The sequence below is a fragment of the Thamnophis elegans genome, chromosome 4 (genome assembly GCF_009769535.1).
Source record: "Thamnophis elegans isolate rThaEle1 chromosome 4, rThaEle1.pri, whole genome shotgun sequence".
Classification (NCBI taxonomy): domain Eukaryota; kingdom Metazoa; phylum Chordata; class Lepidosauria; order Squamata; family Colubridae; genus Thamnophis; species Thamnophis elegans.
Window position 1 is genome coordinate 141959235 of NC_045544.1, and position 19434 is coordinate 141978668.

Sequence of the window (19434 nt, forward strand, 5' to 3'; positions counted from 1 at the left end):
AATGGGCCGCTCGTCAGTTAACAGGAGTGCTGATTTACCACCAGCCTATCAAGTACTTAGAAGGCGAGGGCTGAGCAGCATAAACAAATGATAGCTAATGACTTAAAAGTCAGCCGTCAACCCACCCCAATCAACAACTAAAAAGCCATTTACAACAGGCATTATAAATATCACGCCCAGAGCAGCACGCACTGTGCCAGAGAGAAGTTCCCTGAGGATGGGCTCCAGCACAAGTCCGAAAGCTCGGAAGACAAAACCTCTGGTCCAGGTGACCGACCCAGATTGGACCCTCGGGATAGTGCAACCATCATAAGTACAAATCAGTTGCCAAGCGTTTGAATGCAGGTGCTGCAACGGTTTTAAGTGTAAAAAAGTCCTTTTTTCCCATGTCACTTTGAATGGCCATGAAACAGTTATAAGTTGAGGACTATCTATGCTGACCTCCCCTGACCCCAAATTGAAATGCCTGGCAACTCCACCTACTTTTGCTCATTTAATGACCCCATAATCTCTTGTGGGGTGGAGTCTGGGCAACTGACTGGAGCTGAGTGCTTACTGGCCCGATGCCCTTCCTGTTGCCAATGCGGAGTTTTGTTCAGCAGACACATTCTCATTGTGCCCAGAGAAAGAAAAATCTCTCTCTACCTAGGATCGAACTCACAGCCTCCTGATTGGGAGACGAGAGCTCCACCTCTAGGCCACCGCACCACTCCATCTAATTCCAACCTCGTCCCATAATTCCTTGGAGGGCTCCTGGGGGTATGGGTGGGAGGGGGGGCGGTGCACGGGAGCCCCAAAGGTCCACTTACCTAGACCTGCCGTTTGGCAGATGGTGTACATGTCCCGGCGGGAGGCCTGCTTGAGCTCAGGCCCCTTCTGCTCTTCCTCCTCTCCGTCCTCTCTCTCGCCTAGAAAGAGAACCGGACGGTCACATTCCAACCAGGAAATGCCGAGAACGCAAGGAGCCCTTCAGACATGGAATAAACCAGCACTCTATGGTAACAATGGGCATGGAAAGGGAGCAGGAAAGGGACAGAGTGGCCCCCAACCTTTTGGGCACCAGGGAATGGTTCCATGGAGAGAGTATTTTCCACGGACTGAAAGGGAGGTGGTTTTGTGTGCTGCCTGCATCCCGCAGGTGGGGGCTTCACTTGTTTGTGTGGACCGGTTTCTGGCATGCAACAGTCCGGTGCCGGTCCGCAGACCAGGGGTGGGGGGGCCCTTGGGATAGAGCACCCCAGGCAAGACAAAGGCAGAGGATGACCTTCCCCTTTGGGCAACACTTCTCTCTCTCTCTCTCTCTCTCTCTAATCTCCATCTAATCCCTCTCTCTTCATCCATCCATTATTTATCTCTTCATCTTTCTATTATCTATTTATATCTGTCTGTCTGTCTGTCTGTCTATCTATCTATCTAATCTATCTCCTTTCATTTCTTATCTATCATCTATCTATCTATCTATCTATCTATCTATCTATCTATCTATCTATCTATCTATCATCTATCTATCTATCTATCTATCTATCTATCTATCTATCTATCTATCTATCTAGAGCCAAGGTGGCGCAGTGGTTAAATGCAGCACTGCAGGCTGACTGCTAGATCAGCAGTTCAGCGGTTCAAATCTCACCGGCTCAGGGTTGACTCAGCCTTCCATCCTTCCGAGGTGGGTAAAATGAGGACCCGGATTGTTGTTGGGGGCAATATGCTGACTCTGTAAACCGCTTAGAGAGGCCTGAAAGGCCTATGAAGCGGTATATAAGTCTACTGTTATTGCTATTGCTATTGCTATTGCTATTGCTATTGCTATCTATCTATCTATCTATCTATCTATCTATCTATCTATCTATCTATCTATCTATCTATCTATCTATCATCTAATTTGCTTAGGAATAGCCATGGCGCTTAGACTTACATACCGCTTCACAAAGCTTTCCAGCCCTGTCTAAGCGGTTTACAGAGTCAGCCTCTTGCCCCCAATCATCTGGGTTCTTATTTTACCGACAGAGGGACTCAAGGTGGTGTACAATCAAAACACAAAGACTATAAAGGTTAATTTTCAAAAAGAGGCAAGAATGATTAAAAAGTGCTACAACTTAGTGAGAAGGTGAAGGGAGGGGCCTTTCAGAGCGCTAACCAACCCCACAGCTGCATGGTCTTCTCCCCCCCCTCCCTACATTTTCTCTTCTCACCTTGCTAACGATCCAGCGGAGTGGGAAGGGGGGGGGGAGAGGGAACGTAGGTTCCGGACAGCAAGAAGACAGTCGTGAGAACCAAGGACCCTTCAACAGGTGGTTGCCAGAGCCAAAGACTTTCTCATAACAATAGAGACTCAATTGAACAATGTGACCCGGTCTAATAGGAGGAGGGGACATTCTGTATTTTAATCATGTGGGTTTGCGTGGGAAATAGTCAGATCTGGTTTTGCCTTCACCTGTGCCAAAATGATGTACTCAATAAAGCTTTACATTAAGAGATTGGATCGTCATGCTTGCTGTGGTTGGGTTCGTTGGTTGGAACCCTGACATAGGCCTTTAGAGGCTGCGGGTGGGGTGGGAATATCTAACAGGGTGGGGGCAAGGGCAGAGAAGGCAGCCCCCCCCCCCCGGAGCCCTGCCCGTCAGAATGCATTGACGGACAGGGTCCGCAGCATACCTCCCCTGCACGACGGGCGGGACAGTTGATGGGACAAAGGCAGTTCTGGCCATCAGTCCTGATTCTCTCCGCCTGACCCCCGGGGTCTTTAGCGCAGGAGGCTGGAGCAGGCGCCCTCATGCATGAATGTGCAGCTGTGCCCAGGGGCAAAGACCACTTAGAAACCCCTCTGAGGCCGCGGGAGCTGCGGCATACCTTCCTCCTCCTCGCCATCCTCCCGGACGCGCTTGTGTTTCTTGCGGCTGGCTTTGGCGGCATTCTGCATTTTGGGGATGTCTCGGCCGTAATAGAGCAGGAAATGGTTGTAGACGTCCTTCAGCTCGTCCATCGACTGCACGTCCTTCAGCCTGCAAAGAGAGCATCTTCCAGGAGGGAGGAACGGGGGACGGGGGCACCCCAAAAGGAGGCTGCCTGGAGAGCTTGTGCCCAGACGGTGGGAAAGGGAGGGGGCTCTGCTGCTTTCTGAGCTTTGGGGTTTTCTTGCAGATGTTTTTATCACCCAAACTAGGTAACATCATTAGTAGCACTGGTAAGGTTTCCTAGTTCGGTCATGAGACATCCGGAAGGAAACCATCAGGCTCAGAGAGCACCAAGGACCCCATAATCCTTTTCTTCTTCCTCCTCCTCCCCAAATCCCTCTCCTTTCTAACACTGATGATGTTCCCTAGTTGGGTCATGAAATGCCTGCAAGAAACCCGTGAAGCTCGGAGAGCACCAAGGACTCTACAGTTCTCCTCCTCCTCCTCCCTACAAACGTCATTCCCTCCCAGCACTGATGATATTCCATAGCTGGGTCATGAGATGTCTGCAAGAAAGGCACCAAGGACTCTGTAGTTTTCCTTCCTCCTCCTCACAAACCTCCCTTTCGTCTAGCACTGATGACGTTCTCTACTTTGGTAACAAAACATCTGGAAGGAAACCACCAGGCTCAGAGAGCACCAAGGACCCCATAATCCTTTTCTTCTCCCCCGCCCCCAAATTCCCCTCCCTTCCAGCACTTATGACCTTCTGTAGTTGGGTCATGAAACGTCTGCAAGAAAGACACCAAGGACTCTACAGTCCTCCTCCTCCTTCCTTCTCTCCCCCTTCTCCTCTCCTCCTCCTCTTTTCACAAACCTCCCTCTCATCTAGCACTGATGACGTTACCTAATTTGGTAACAAAACGTCTGCAAGAAAACCATCAAGCTCAGAGAGCACCAAGGACCCCTCATATCAACCGTGAGCTACAAATATTCTCCTTTATTGGTACAAAAGTGAGGCTTGGAGGAGAGCCCGTCCTAGCAGAGGGGCCTGGCTGCCCTCCAAGCAGAGAGGCGAGAGGGGGAGGGATGGGGGTTACCTCTCCATATCGGTGGTGTCCAGGGCCCGGATGCCGTCAGCCAGGGGCTTGTCTGGGTCGGCAGAGATCTGCTCGTACTGGTAGGCCTGCATCTTCTCAAAGAGGCGGGTCAGGTTCTGCTTACGGATCTTCAGCTGGGTCCACTGGAGGACGAGAGCAGAGGAACCTCGTCTGCCTGGCGCCTTCGTGCTCCCCTCCCTCTTCCTTCCCTACCGCGGGTGGAAGCTGCCAGCCGCCAGAGCATCGGCACAGCCAATCCAAATCCTGGGGCTTTGGCCACTGAACCAGGCTTCCTTGAGATGCGCCAACACTTCCTTGGATAGAGCAGGGGTGTCCCACCTTGGTCATTTTAAAGACTTGTGGACTTCAACTCCCAGAATTCAGTTCTGGAAATTGAAGTCCACAAGTCTTAAAAGTAGCCCAGGTGGGAAACCTCAAGGTGAGAAGAAGAGGGAAAAGCTACGTGGCACTCATGGCACACGTGGGCTCCAGCAGGGTTTCCCAAATCTTCCCAACCTGAAGATGTACAAGCTTCCAGAATGGCTAGGGAATTAGCAATAGCAATAGCAGTTAGACTTATATACCGCTTCATAGGGCTTTCAGCCCTCTCTAAGCGGTTTACAGAGTCAGCAACTTGCCCCCACAGTCTGGGTCCTCATTTCACCCACCTCGGAAGGATGGAAGGCTGAGTCGACCCTGAGCCGGTGAGATTTGAACAGCCGAACTGCAGAACTGCAGTCAGCTGAAGTAGCCTGCAGTGCTGCATTTAACCACTGTGCCACCTCTCAATTCTGGGAATTGAAGCCCCTACACCCTCCAGTTGCCAAGATTAGAGAAACCCTGGGTAGATCCAGAGGATTACCCTCTCTGGATCCCCTTCCTGCTCTGTCCTTCGGCACCGAATTCCCGTTGTGTAATGTGAAAGCCCAAAGAATTCCAGTTTATTCTAGAAACAACAATTGAACAAACGCTACAGCTTAAAATAGTGGATAGTGGCTAGGAGCCCCGGAGTTTCAGAATGAGGGTGTTTAGGTAGTCCTCAAGTTACAACCGTTTATTTAGTGACCATTCAAAGTTACGTCATCCTTGAAAAAGGTGACTTGGGACTGTTTTTCACACTTATGACGGCTGCAGCATCCCCGTGTTCACATGATCAAAATTCAGATACAAGATACAATAGCCGAGTTGGAAGGGACCCTGGAGGTCTTCTAGTCCAACCCCCTGCCTAGGCAGGAAACCCTATACCGTTCCAGACAAATGGCTATCCAGCATCTTCTTAAAGACTTCCAGTGTTGGGGCATTCACAACTTCTGGAGGCAACTTCTGTTCCACCAATTAATTGTTCTCACTGTCTGGAAGTTTCTCCTCAGTTCTAAGTTGCTTCTCTCCTTGATTAGTTTCCACCCATTGCTTCTTGTTCTGCCCTCAGGTGCCTTGGAGAATAGCTTGACTCCCTCCTTGCTTGGCAACCGGCTCATACTTATGACCGGCTCATACGTATGACGATTGCAGTGACCCGGGATCATGAGATTCCCCTTTATGACCTTCTGGCAAGCAAAAGTCAAGGGGGGAAGCCAGATTCACTTAACAACTGGGTTACAAAGTTAACCACAGCACTGATCCGCTTAATGACTGTGGCAAGAACTCCAACACTGGAGGTTTTCAAGAAGAGACTGGAGAGCCCTTTGTCTGAAATGGACTCTAGGGCTCTCCTGCCTGAGCAGGGGGTTGGACTAGAAGGCCTCCGGGGTCCCTTCTGGCTCTGTGATTCTGTTCTGCTAAGAAAGATCGAAAAACGGGACGAAACTCTTTTTGCAACCTTCTGGCCCGCAACGTGAAAGGGGAAGCCAAATTCACTTAACAACTGTCTTACCAACTTAACAGGCTGCAGTGATTCATTTAACGACTGTGGCAAGATAGGTCATAAAATGGGTCAAAGCTCAACCACTGTCTTGCTTAGCGGCCAGAAATGTTGGGCTCCATCTTGGCCATAAGTCGAGGACTACCTGTACACTCTGGACTAGAAGCAGAGAGAGAGAGAGACCTAATCCATTCTTCTCAGCCCAGTTGGGCCCATTTCTGCTTCTCCAACCAAAACAGAAATCGATCTGATAGCTTAGTTAACTCCTGACACCACACACACACACCCTGGCACCCCAAACTGGTCCTCACCTTCTCGTCCCACTGCCAGACCCTCCAGAGATCATTGATGTGCAGCTCGGGCTCCACGTACTCCTTCCGGTAGAAGGCGATGAAGGGCACCTGCTCCCAGGGAAGACAGGCTGGTTAGCGGGCGGGCGGGAGGCAGCCAGGGAGGCTCCTTGGGGAGGGGGTGCAGCCATGCCCAGGAGCCGCCTTTACTCTTAGCTCCTTCGCCCGCCGAGGAAACCTGCCTCAAAGTGTTGGTTCCTCATGAAGTTGAGGGCTTCCTTGATCTTCTGGATGGTGCTGGGCCCCTTGCGGCTGAAGCTGCTGCTGCTGCTCTGGCCACGATCCAAGTAATCGGAACTCTCCTGGGGGGAGGAGAAGATGGTTGGTACCCGAGATTCTCCCAGCAATAGGCATAAAGACTTATATGCTTGACATCCCTGTCCGTTTACAGAGTCAGTATAATCCCCCCCAACAATCTGGGTCCTCATTTGACTGACCTCGGAAGGACAGAAGGCCGAGTCAACCTGGAGCCGGTCAGGATCGAACTGCTGGCACCACAGCTTGCTTGTTTCTCCCCCCCCTCCCCTTCTCTCTATTCCCTCCCTTTCTTTTCTTTCCTTCCTCTCTCTCTTTCTTCCCTCCCTCCCTCCCTTCCTCTCTCTCTCTCTTTTCTCTCTTCCTTCCTCTCCGCAGGAACTGAAAAAGCTCCTTGGGTGAGAAGTGAAATGTTTTCAAGGGGGGGGGGGGGATTAAGCAAGGAAGTCTAGCTGCCTTTTGGGAAAAACAACTTTTGGGTCAGCCAGCAGAAGAGATATGGGGGTGGGGGGGGGGAAGGAATGGCAGCCGAGCCACCTGGCCCTTGGCTGAGGGCAGGAGACTCTCCAGGCCAGGCACACCGGCAGGATTCCCAGGGGGGTCTGGGGCCCTACCTGCAGGGAGATGGTGGGCATAGCAAAGGCGTTCCGGTAGATCCAGTCGGCTTCTTCTTCCAGCTCATCGTCTTCCGCGCTCTTCACGGGGATGGAGCGCAGCTGGGAGAAAAGGCAAGGCGTGAAGGGACTTCCTTGGAGACCCCCATCCCTCTTTTGCCCAGGGGACAGGGAGGCCCAGGAGGAAGGAAAGGACAAAAGACCACCTCCCCTAAATGCATAGCCTCTTTAGGGAATTACAGGGACCCCCTTGCCAGACAATGCGGACGGAAGCTAAGCAACATTAAGAAACAGTGACAAGGTGATCGGGGGGTCCCAGGAGGGGTGGGCTTAAGGAACAGTTTACTCTACAGGTAGTCCTAGACTTACAACTCCGTCGGAAACTTCTGCTTCTAAGTGAAACATCAGTCGTGCCCATTTTATCATCTTCCTTGCCACTGTTAAGTGACACGGTTGTTAAGTGAATCTGGGCTGCCCCATTGACTCGGCTTGTCAGAGGGTCCCTAGGGGATTACATGACCCGGGACACTGCGACTGTCATAAATACGAGCTGGCTGCTAAGTAGCTGAATTTTGATCACATGACAGGGGACACGGCATCGGCTGTGTGAAAAGTGGTCGTTAAGTCACTACTTTTAGGGCCATCGTAATTTTGAACGGTCACTATGTGAATGGTTATAGGTTAAGGACTACCTGTAGCCACATTCTACATCAGTGTTTCTCAACCTTGGCAACTTGAAGATGTCCGGACTTCAACTCCCAGAATTCCCCAGCAGTGGTTAGGACAGTGTTTCTCAACCTTGTCAACTTGAAGATGTCCGGACTTCAACTCCCAGAATTCCCCAGCCAGTGAATGCTGGCTGGGGAACTCTGGGAGTTGAAGTCCGGACATCTTCAAGTTGACAAGGTTGAGAAACACTGTTCTAGATCACTGGTCATACCTGTTGCTCACCAGCCTGAAGCCACCTGAAGGTCTAAGGCAGTCTTTCCCAATTTCGGCCGCTTGGAGATGGGTGGGGGATTCTGGGAGTTGAAGCCCACCCATCTTCAAGCGGCCCAAATGGAGAAAGACTGGCCTAAGGGCCCCCTGAAGCCTTTGAAATAGCTCTCCGGGGAGTGAGGACTGGACAAGAGGAAGGGGGCGAAGGTGCTGGAAGGACAACCGAGAGACCCTCACCTGGAACCTCTCGGGCATGTCGGTCACGCGGATCTCGTTGTCCTGGTCGGTCAGGTGGCTGCTCTCCAGCTCGCTGGGTTCGTAGATCTCGAAAATGCTGCGTCGGCTGACCCGCTTCTTGGCCGTCTTCTTGGGCCGGACCCGGATCTCCCCTTCCGTCTCTTCAGGCTCGTAGTCGTACTCGTCCTCCATCTCCTCATCGTACTCATTGTACTTTTCAAACTCATCGTAGTCGAAGTCCACGCCAAAGATCTCCTGAGCTTCTTGCAAAGCTCTGTTGGAGGAAGCAGAACCAACACCTTCTCAAGAAGGTCTCTAACCGGATGAAGCTGGCCCCATCCTCAAGAGCCGTGCCCACAACTGAACCACTGCCTCCTCAAGAATCAGCACCTTCTCAAGGAGATCTGTATCCACCATCAGATTAAGCTGGCCCTGCCCTCAAGAGTCATCTGCCCAACAGAACCACCACCATCTCAAGAAGGTCTCTAACTGGATGAAGCTGCCCCTATCCTCAAGAACTGTGTCCACAATGGAACCAACACCTTCTCAATTAGGTCTCTAACCAGATGAAGCTGGCCCCATCCTCAAGAGTCGTGCCCACAACGGAATCACTGCCTCCTCAAGAATCAGCACCTTCTCAAGGAGATCTGTATCCACCATCACATTAAGCTGGCCCCGGCCTCAAGAGTCATCTGCTCAACAGAACCACCACCTTCTCAAGAGGGTCCATAACTGGATGAAGCTGGCCCTATCCTCAAGAACCATGTCCACAATGGAACCACTGCCACCTCAAGAATCAGCACCTTCTCAAGAAGATCTGTATCCACCATCACATTAAGCTGGCCCCGCCCTCAAGAGTCATCTGCCCAACAGAAACACCACCTTCTCAAGAAGGTCCATAACTGGATGAAGCTGGCCCTATCCTCAAGAACTGTGTCCACAATGGAACCAACACCTTCTCAATTAGGTCTCTAACCAGATGAAGCTGGCCCCATCCTCAAGAGTCGTGCCCACAACGGAATCACAGCCTCCTCAAGAATCAGTAACATCTCAAGATCTATATCCACCATGTTAAGCTGGCCCCGCCCTCTAGAGTCATCTGCCCAACGGAACCACCACCTTCTCAAGAAGGTCTCTAACTGGATGAAGCTGGCCCCATCCTCAAGAGCCCCATTCACAATGGCTCATAGGACTTACGGGCAGGTTTAACCCCCTCCCACCCCATGAAAGGCCTCCCCCCTGGGGAGCACTTGAGAGCAGCAACGGGTTCTCTCTCAAGGGGGAAGAGGAGGAGGAGGAGGAGACTCACGCGTCTGTGTATCCAGGGAGCTTCTTCCTCCATTTGGGCTTCTTCAGGGGTTGTCCGTCATCATCCACAATGAAGTCATCAATGTCTGAGGGAAACAGCCGCAAGAACCACTGCAGAGCTGCTCTAAGTGGACCCTTGCCCCCCTCCCTGACCCAATGAGCGGGGCCTATGTTCCCCGGCCGGCCTGGGAGAGCGGGCGAAGTGAGCCCCAAAGTGCCAGGTTCTAAGATGGGCACAACGCTTGGGGCCTCCCTGGCAAGAGATCTTCTGGTATTTATTCCTTTGTCACTCCAGCCTCCTGCGAAGGAAACCTGAGCTGGCCTTGGGGAGGGGCAGGAATGAGCCAAAATAAAAGAGTTGGAAGAGACCTTGGCGGTCTTCTAGTCCAAATCAAAATTCAAACATCTGGCAACTGATTCATACTTATGATGGTTGCCGTGTCCGGGGGGGTCACATGATCGCCACTTACAAAGCCAGATTCGCTTAATGACTGCATGGTTTACTTAACAGCGGCAGCGATTCACATAATTGTGGCAAATAAAGAGATCATAATCCAATAAAATTAAGATGGAAAGGTCAAACAAGAAGAAAAAGATGGATGATGGGAGGAGGGTTTATTGTTTTGGGGTTGCCGGGCGGCTGCTCTCTTGCGAGCAGCCTCCTAAAGATCCGGGCACAGCCTCAGGGGCGAACAGCTGTGTTGCGCTGTCGCAGCACAGCAACACAGCAGCCATGAAGCGACCACACTCATGAGCAGCCACCCAACAAACCCCCTTTCCAGCCGGACACAATGCCATTCATTGACCTAGGGGTATCGCCAAGCCACGTGAGTGCCTGTTCGCTGCCTGGCTCCTGGCTTGGCGCCTTCAAAATGCCAGTGAATGGCGCTCTGCACTGCTGCAGAGGGGGGTTGCGGAAGTCAGAGGACCTCCGCATGGCTTTTTCTGCAGCTTCCAAACCGAGTCTTCCGGCAGTGGCCGCTCTGGGCGTACGCTCTATAGTTGTGGGCCAGCTCCTGGCAGAGCGTACAACCATAGAGCGTACGCCCAGAGCGGCCACTGTCGGAAGACTCGGTTTGGAAGCCGCAGAAAAAGCCATGTGGCGGCAGCAGAGGTGCCCTGGCTCTGCGGAGAGAGCTGGGCCAGGGTAAAAGAGCCAAGGTGGCGCAGTGGTTAAATGCAGCACTGCAGGCTACTGCTAGATCAGCAGGTCAGCGGTTCAAATCTCACCGGCTCAGGGTTGACTCAGCCTTCCATCCTTCCGAGGTGGGTAAAATGAGGACCCAGATTGTTGGGGGCAATATGCTGACTCTCTGTAAACCGCTTAGAGAGGCCTGAAAGGCCTATGAAGCGGTATATAAGTCCACTGCTATTGCTATTGCTATTGTGAGGCTGGGAGGTGCGCGAGCGAGAGCAGAACAGCCGCTCGCGCAATCCCTCTCCAGCTGTGTAGAGCGCCATTCAGTGCCATTTTGAAGGCGCCAAGCCGTGGGAGCCGGGCAGCGGCAAACAGGTGCTCACGTGGCTTGGCGATACCCCCAGGTCAGTGAATGGCACTGTGCCCGGCTGGAAAGGGGGTTTGCCGGTTGGCTGCTCTTGAGTGTGGTCGCTTCATGGCTGCTGTGTTGCGCTGCTGCGACAGTACAACACAGCCATTCGCCCATGATGCTGTGCCCGGCTCTTTGGGAGCCCGCTCGCAAGAGAGCAGCCGCCCGGCAACCCCCCTCTTCAGCTGGGCACATCCGCTCACCAACCCAGTGGTATCCTGAAGACGCTAAGCAATACGATCACCTTTGCCTCCCCCCCCGGATTCCCGCGGCTTGGCACCTTTGGGATACCGCTAGCTTGGTGAGCGGCGCTCTGCCTGACCGGGGGTGGGTTGTCCAGAGGGCTTATTTGCGGGGGAGGGCTTATATTTTTGCCCACCAGAAAAATGAGGCATGGCCTTATCATCAGGACATGTCGTAATTTCGGGGAAACATGGTACCTTAGAACAACGGAGAGCATTCCTGGGAGTCCTGCTCTGCCAGTTCCTGGGCCTACCTGGAAGGGCTGGCGGCTGAGCACAACTAGGGTCTTTTTTTTTTTTACCTTCGCCATTCCCCTTGCAGCCGGACTCCGATTCCTCCAAGGGGAAGGGCAGAAAGCTTTCCCCCACCCCACTGCTGGTGCCCTCTCCCAGCTAAACCCAGGAGGCCCACGGCCTCACGTACCAGACTCGTCTTCCTCTTCATCCTCCTCCTCGTCAGCTGCGGCCAGGTGCCCTTCGCCTCCATCGCCCCCCTCCTCGCCTTCCCCGTCCTGGAAGATCTCTTCCGCAATGGCTTCCTTCTCGTGCTCCTCCTTCCCATAATCTTCCTCCTTCTCGTCTTCATCGTCCGACATTTTCCGTACCCGCCTGAATTTTTGCTGTTGAGAGAGGCACATTTAGTCACATCGAGTCTCTGCCTCAGAGCCGAGGTGGCGCAGTGGTTAGGATGCAGTACTGCAGGCCACTTCAGCTGACTGCTATCTGCAGTTCAGTGGTTCAAATCTCACCGGCTCAGGGTTGACTCAGCCTTCCATCCTTCCGAGGTGGGTGAAATGAGGACCCAGACTGTGGGGGCGATATGCTGACTCTGTAAACCGCTTAGAGAGGGCTGAAAGCCCTATGAAGCGGTATATAAGTCTAACTGCTCTTCCGAGTCCCAGGGCTTCCTTCCCTGCGACGCCGCCTGTCCGCCTGGGGGAGCTTCCCTGCCATCAACCAAGGGACCCCCTACTCCAAGCAGAAAACCCCTGAAGGGCACCTGAAGGAACAGGTGATTTGGGGAAGAGCTGCATATGGATATCCACTAGCACCGTGATGGTGAACCGGTGGCACGCAGAGCCCTCTCTGTGGGCACACGAGCAGTCGCCCCAGCTGAGCTCCACCGCGCACGCGTTATGTGCCTGCCGCTGGCTAGCTGGTCTTCAGGTCTCTGCCGTGCATGCGCAAGGGGAGGGGGGAGTGTTGCACGTGTATTGCATTATGGGGGGGGGCAAGGATAGTTGATGCGCCAAATATAGCCTCTCAACTATCAAACGACAACCCGGCCTTCACGTGGTGCCCCCCGTTCCCACCAATCGGGCTCTGTCGACCCTTGGGACTGGCGTCCCCTTGGGTATATCCAGCCGAAACAGCGTCCATGGATCGCCATAACTTTCCATGGAAGTCGCCTATACCCACGTTGGGTGAAGAGGCGTCGAGTGAGTGAGTGAGTATTGCATTACGGGTGTGCTTTTGGCACACGGCCACGGAAAGGCTGGCCATCAGTGCACTGGCAGCACAGGCAGTGGGGCCTGGAGCGGGACCACTCCCCATCATGGCCCACTGAATAAGAGAATTGGAAAGGACCTTGGAGGTCTTCCAGTCCAACCCCCTTCTCACCACACCCAACTCACTGTGGGGCGCTGCAGGATTCACTTAATTCCTTTTATTTATGTTGGCCACATTTTCATCAAAGTAGTTTTTTCTCTCTCTCTCCCCTATCAAAGGAAATCCATCCTCCGGTTATCAGCTTTTGTAATGCTTTGATGCACAAGGAGACGAACTAATCCTTTCTGCTAGGGTGAGTTATCCTACAGCGGGTTGGCCGTGGTGAGTAGTTTACTCTGAGTTGTCCTAGACCCATGGACCTGGGCTTTATTTGACTGATTCTTTTATTTGTGAAATTCATTGGCTGCCTATCTCACGGGGGGACTGAAGGGCTTACGAGAACAGAAAGGGAGAAGAGAGCAAAGGCCCTCAGGGGTCTATACCGCTTCATACTGCTTTGCACCCCTAAGCGGGTTATGATGTCAGCATCTCCCCCCCCCCCCCCAACAACAATCTCCTTTTATCCATCTCAGGAGGAGTGTAAACAGAAGCAAAACAATTGAGCCGTAAAATAAACTTGGGAGTCCTCCTGGACCCACAGCTGACTTTTGAACACCATTTGTCAGCTGTGACCAGGGGGGCATTTGCCCAGGTTCGCCTGGTGCGCCAGTTGCGACCCTACCTGAACCGGGAGGCTCTCACAACAGTCACTCGGGCCCTTGTGACCTCTAGGCTGGAATACTGCAATGTGCTCTACATGGGGCTGCCCTTGAAGAGCATCCGGCGACTTCAGCTAGTCCAGAACGCGGCCGCGCGAGTGATTGTGGGCGCACCTCGGTTCGCCCACATAACACCTATCCTCCGCGAGCTGCACTGGCTACCTGTTGATCTCCGGGTGCGCTTCAAGGTGCTACTTGTCACTCATAAAGCCCTTCATGGTAGTGGGTCTGCGTACTTGAGAGACCGCCTCCTGCCAATTACCTCCCTGCGACCAATTAGATCACATAGATTAGGCCTCCTCCGAGTTCCATCTGCCAGTCAGTGCCGACTGGCAACTACACGGAGGAGAGCCTTTTCAGTAGTAGCTCCGACCCTTTGGAACGATCTCCCCGTGGAGATTCGTACCCTCACCACCCTCCAGACCTTCCGCACAGCCCTTAAGACCTGGCTAGCGCGTCAGGCCTGGGGACAAAGATAACTGTCCCCACCCGAATGATGAATGAATGTTGCTTACTATTTTACTTCTATGTATTGTTTGTGTCTATTGTCTGTATACCCCGCCCCCCTCATTTTATGTAAGCCGCCCTGAGTCCCCTCAGGGAAAAGGGCGGCCTATAAGTATTAATAAATACTCAAATACTCAAATAAACAAGAACCCAAGGAGAACACCAGTGCTCCAAGGCCCACCTTCCTCCCAGCTGACCCTGGAGATCCTCTCCCCCCACGAGGCTCACCAGGGACCCCAATGATACTCACGCGTTTCACTTTGACACCCAGGTTTTCTTCAATGAGGTCAAAGTCATCGTCTTCCAGGCGGTCATCAAAATCTGTCACGAGAGAGAAGTGTCAGGTCCCCAAAGTTCCCTATTGGGATGCTGCCCTTCTGTTGGGAGGGGGGGCGAGGCGGTTGGGGGGGGACTTTCACGGGCTTTCCCTTTCTTCGTTGTACAGGACCTTGAGGGGAATCGGGAGGGGGGGAAGGAATGCGCCTCGAGCCCTCTGCGCTATCTCTGCGCCACAGAGAAAGCAAAACCGAAGCATCTGGGAGAATGACAGTTATCTCCTTCCCTGCTCAAGTTTCCCAAAAGATCTTCGCCACCTGGGATTGGCTCGATGTTGGTCCGGGCGTTGGGAGGGGCTTTGCTTGCAACTGTTTAATTTAGCGCTTTGAGTGGGAAACCTCAGATCCCGCAGACATGCTATCCCCGTCTTTCAACAAAAGCTCCTTTTGAAATGTTCATCGTTTACTAGACTGGCCAAACCCAATTCCAACTGTTCTTTGTATGTTTTAGCCCCCAGTCCCCTCATCATCTTTGTGGTAGCATCCTACAGCATATATTTGGGTGGGTAGCAGGCCTTCCCTGCCTGAACGAATGGGACGGGCTAGTGCGATGGGGTGAATATCCGTGGAGATCCTGGCCCTCTGCCACGTAAAGCTTTCTAGGTAACCACCACCCCCTTCCTAGCCGCCGCCTGCCCGTCCCAAACACTTACTGCGTTTTCTCTTCTTCCGGCCAACGTCATCCTCCGAGTCTCCTGAATCGCTGGCCTCTTCCTCCTCCTCCTCGTCTTCATCGTCGTCGTCATTGATGAAGCCTTTCAGGTTCCCTTGTTCATCCTGGTCGTCCAGGTTCTCCTCTTCCTCCTCCTCTGAAAGAGGCAGCCAAAAACAAAATAAATAAAAACCCAAATGAAAACGGAGACCTGGCCCTGAAGGGGGGCCAAAGGTTACGCCAAGTGTTAAAAGTTGACGGGGTCAGAAGAACTTCTGGGGAGCAGAGTCCCACGAAGCCCTTGGCTTTGGGTCACAAGTTGATCTGTGGAAGAATCAGACAGCAAGCAGTTCCCATTCCAGGGATGGGCAAACCAGATGAGGTTCAGGTAGGCACAAAGCAGCCACCAAAAGGAACGGTAGCCGACTTCAAATTCCTGCAAGGCCGGGAGTTGTGGGGCTCCTGAAAGGCCAACTGACATATTGTGACCAAATGGGTTCTGGTCACAAAGGAACAGGGCCTCTGGTCTCTGTCTCCGAGGTGATGCTGCTCCTCGGGGTGGGTGCTGTGGCAGAGAAGGCCTGAGTCCAGGTCTCCCAAGGGGACCCCGAACAGGCAGCTCTGTGAATTTTGGTGGGGCAAATGAAAGAAACCAGAGAAAGATGCCCCTCCCCCCCAACTCTGTGGGCCCGTGTTACGCAGGGCTTTCGGATGACCAGTGTGGCCTGAATTGGACTCAGAAGGCCACCGGGAAAATGGGAACTGGCAGAGCAGAGGTATTACGGAAGGGCTTCAAAACTTGCCTCCTGGATGGAGGTGATTGATGGGGAAAGAGCTCACCCCTCTGCTGTCCGGCTCTTGCTCTCAGTTCGTGCACATCTCTTTTTAATTTTAAGGGCTTTTATAGTTATCTTTCTCCTTGTTTGTAATTCACTCAGGGCGCCTTTATCGGGGAGATGGGCAGCATGTCAATTTAGTAAAGAGCACGGTGGCTTGTTGTGGTTGGGACACTGGGGAGGAGGTTTCCAAGCTCGCATTTGAGACCCACGTCCCGCTGTGGAATGGAGCGAGTTCCCATCATTTGCTCCAGCCCCTTGATGGGGATCTAAAAGGAGCCCCCCACGGGAGTCCCCAAGGCAACAGAGATACTACTGGCTAATCCTTTCAACCCAGAAGTGCCTCACGAGGTCCCTGTGACCCAGAGGGACAGGGGATTCAATCTACTTGGCCATCCTGTGGAATGCCCAAAACTTGGCTGTGCCAGCGCATTCTGGACCAATGGCAGAATCTGAATGCTTTTCAAGGGCAGCCCCATGTGCAGAACATTATAGTAATCCAACCACAAAGTGATCGAGACACGAGTAACCGTGAATATGGCCCACGGAGTTAGTTTATTTTATTGATTTATTGAATTTATTTGCTGTCCATCTTGCAACGAAACGACTTTTAACTTTCACTGGACAAATCGAGGGACCGAACACAACAGACACGTGTTGGGAATGCTATCTACGCTCACCATCTTCATCTTCCACAAACTTTTTGGGTGGTCTCGTGACCACTTCTCCGTCTGCGTCGTACTCTTCCTCCGATTCCTCCGCTTCGCTTTCCACAAAGTCGGACATGGCTGCGGTTCTCAGTCACGCTGCCTGGAGGGGGGGAAGAGGCCGGAGTTAAAAAGAGGCCTCCAAAACTGCTTTACAGTTGTGGCAGGAATTACGCATGTGTAACGTTTACATTTACAACATTTGCAACTTACAACCAACCCTCGGGGTGCTAACAACCAGATGAGACAGCAAAGAATATAAATCCTTCCATTCCCCACCAGTTAGTCAGAACTGAAGAAGCTTCTCAGATGAGAAACAAAACATTTTCAAAAGAAAAAAAAAAACTCAAGGAAGTCCAGTTGCTTTTTGGGACAAGTACTTCTGAGACAACCGTGGCCTGAGAGATTGAAAAAACTATTAAATGGCTATATACATCCAGACCAAAATGGATTTCTCCCAACAAGAGAAATCAGGAATAACACTAGAATAATAGCAAATATTTTAAGAGTACTATGAGGCGCATCCAGAGAAACAAGTGGCACTCGTCTTTTTGGATGCACAGAAGGCATTTGACAATTTAAATTGGGAATTCATGATACAACAAATTAAGAATATGAAATTAGGGGACCAATTTGAAAGATTAATAGAAACAATATACTCCACCCCAAAGGCAAATATATTATTAAATGGGGAAAGTACAGAGACCTTTAAAATAATGAAAGGAGTAAGGCAGGGATGCCCACTATCACCTCTGCTCTTCATCCTGACGCTTGAAAGTCTTTTAATAAGAATTAGACGAAATTCGGAGATAAGAGGAACTAAAATTAAAAAAGAGGAATATAAAATCCAGACCTTTGCAGACGATTTGGTATTCATTATAGAAGACCCACTAGAAACAGGAAATAGCTTAATGCGAGAACTAGGAAAATATGGAGATGTAGCAGGGTTAAAGATTAATAGAGAAAAGACTAAAATGATAACTAAAAATTTGAAGGAAGAACAAAGTAAAGAAATAGAAAGTATAATAGAACTGCAAGTGACAAAGAGAGTTAAATATCTTGGAATATGGCTAACTGCAAAGTGCTCAACTATAAAAGAAAATAATTATACAAAATTAATGCAACAAATAAAAAAAGATCTAGAACTATAGGGGAAACTACAACTAACATTATTAGGGAAAAGAGCAGCGATAAAAATGAATGTACTACTGTAATTGTAATTGTAATTGTTTATTTGTATGCCGCCCTTTTCCCTGGGGGGACTCAGGGCGGCTCACAATCCAAGGGGGGGAAAAGACAAACTTTTACATATAAGACAATACATGATTAAAACGCAACATTCATACCATTCGGGCGGGTTACAATCTTTAGCCCCAGGCCTAAATAGGGATATTTAGGGATAGCCAGATTCTAAGGGCTGTGCGGAAGGTCTGGAGGGTGGTGAGGGTACGAATCTCCACGGGGAGATTGTTCCATTGGGTCGGGGCTACCACCGAGAAGGCTCTCCTCCGCGTGGTGGCCAGTCGGCATTGGCCAGCGGATGGAACTCGGAGGAGGCCTAAACGATGAGATCTAATGGGTCGTATGGAGGTGATCGGCAGTAGGCGGTCTCTCAAGTACCCAGACCCACTACCATGGAGGGCTTTATAGGTGGCGAGTAGCACCTTGAAGCGTATCCGGAGATCGACAGGTAGCCAGTGCAGCTCGCGGAGGATAGGTGTTACGTGGGTGAAACGGGGTGCACCCACAATCGCTCGCGGGGCTGCATTCTGGACTAGCTGAAGTCGCCGAATACTCCTCAAGGGCAGCCCCATGTAGAGCATGTTGCAGTACTCCAGCCTAGAGGTCACAAGGGCACGAGTGACTGTTGTGAGAGCCTCCCGGTTCAGGTAGGGGCGCAACTGGTGCACCAGGCGAACCTGGGCAAATGCCCCCCTGGTCACAGCCGACAGGTGGTGGTCAAAGGTCAGCTGTGGGTCCAGGAGGACTCCCAAGTTGCGGACCCTGTCTGAGGGGTATAATGTTTGACCCCCCCCAGCCTGAGAGATGGAATATTTGCCAAATTAGTGGGAGGGAAACACAACAGCCACTCGGTCTTATCCGGGTTGAGCACGAGTTTGTTGGCCCTCATCCAGTCCCTAACAGCTTCAAGTCCCTGGTTCATCACGTCCACCGCTTCATTGAGTACCCAGACTATTATACCTATTTTAAACAATCCCCATAAAATTAGGATTTTTTTTTTTTACTGAATTGAATAAGATTATATTAAAATTTATATGGGAAGGGAAGAAAGACAGGATAAAGTTGAAAGCTCTACAGGATGACAGAAGCAGAGGTGGGATGGGACTCCCGGACTGGGAGCTTCATTGCCAAACAGCAGCACTAACGTGGATCAGGGATTGGATAAATTTAAAAAATAAAAGAATACTAACATTAGAGGGCCACGATTTGCAAATGGGATGGCATTTTTTTCCTATGGGAAGAGGGTAAAAAGAAACAAAAATACTTCCACAGAGACTATATTAGAGATGCACTGATACAGGTCTGGAATAAAATTAGAGAAAAAATTACATGAAAATACCGACATGGCTTTCCACTATGGAAGCCATGACACATCCCAATACACTAAATCTATCGAAAATGGTTAGATATAGTGAAATTTTAGACAGCCAAGAGAATTTGAAAACAAATACAAAATTAAAGGAGCAAAATATAAATATAGATTGGTGGCCATATCTCCAACTACAATCGAGATACAAAAAAGACGTAAAAGAATATGAAAT

At 51.3% G+C, this 19434-nt stretch overlaps 1 protein-coding gene across 1 annotated transcript in view; it reads right to left on the reverse strand.

Annotated features, from left to right (window-relative positions):
• The window catches only part of SUPT6H (SPT6 homolog, histone chaperone and transcription elongation factor), a 52488-nt gene that overhangs the window by 30654 nt on the left and 2400 nt on the right, over nucleotides 1-19434 (reverse strand). Inside the window, exons 2-13 of the mRNA XM_032216155.1 lie at nucleotides 16625-16754; nucleotides 15110-15265; nucleotides 14372-14442; nucleotides 11772-11967; nucleotides 9560-9644; nucleotides 8251-8524; nucleotides 7075-7176; nucleotides 6388-6507; nucleotides 6167-6256; nucleotides 3995-4137; nucleotides 2851-3002; nucleotides 810-908 (exon numbers count right to left, since the gene is read on the reverse strand). Coding sequence (XP_032072046.1) covers nucleotides 810-908; nucleotides 2851-3002; nucleotides 3995-4137; nucleotides 6167-6256; nucleotides 6388-6507; nucleotides 7075-7176; nucleotides 8251-8524; nucleotides 9560-9644; nucleotides 11772-11967; nucleotides 14372-14442; nucleotides 15110-15265; nucleotides 16625-16730 — 1594 coding nt within the window. The 5' untranslated portion in view covers nucleotides 16731-16754. The remainder of the gene's footprint in view (nucleotides 1-809; nucleotides 909-2850; nucleotides 3003-3994; nucleotides 4138-6166; nucleotides 6257-6387; nucleotides 6508-7074; nucleotides 7177-8250; nucleotides 8525-9559; nucleotides 9645-11771; nucleotides 11968-14371; nucleotides 14443-15109; nucleotides 15266-16624; nucleotides 16755-19434) is intronic.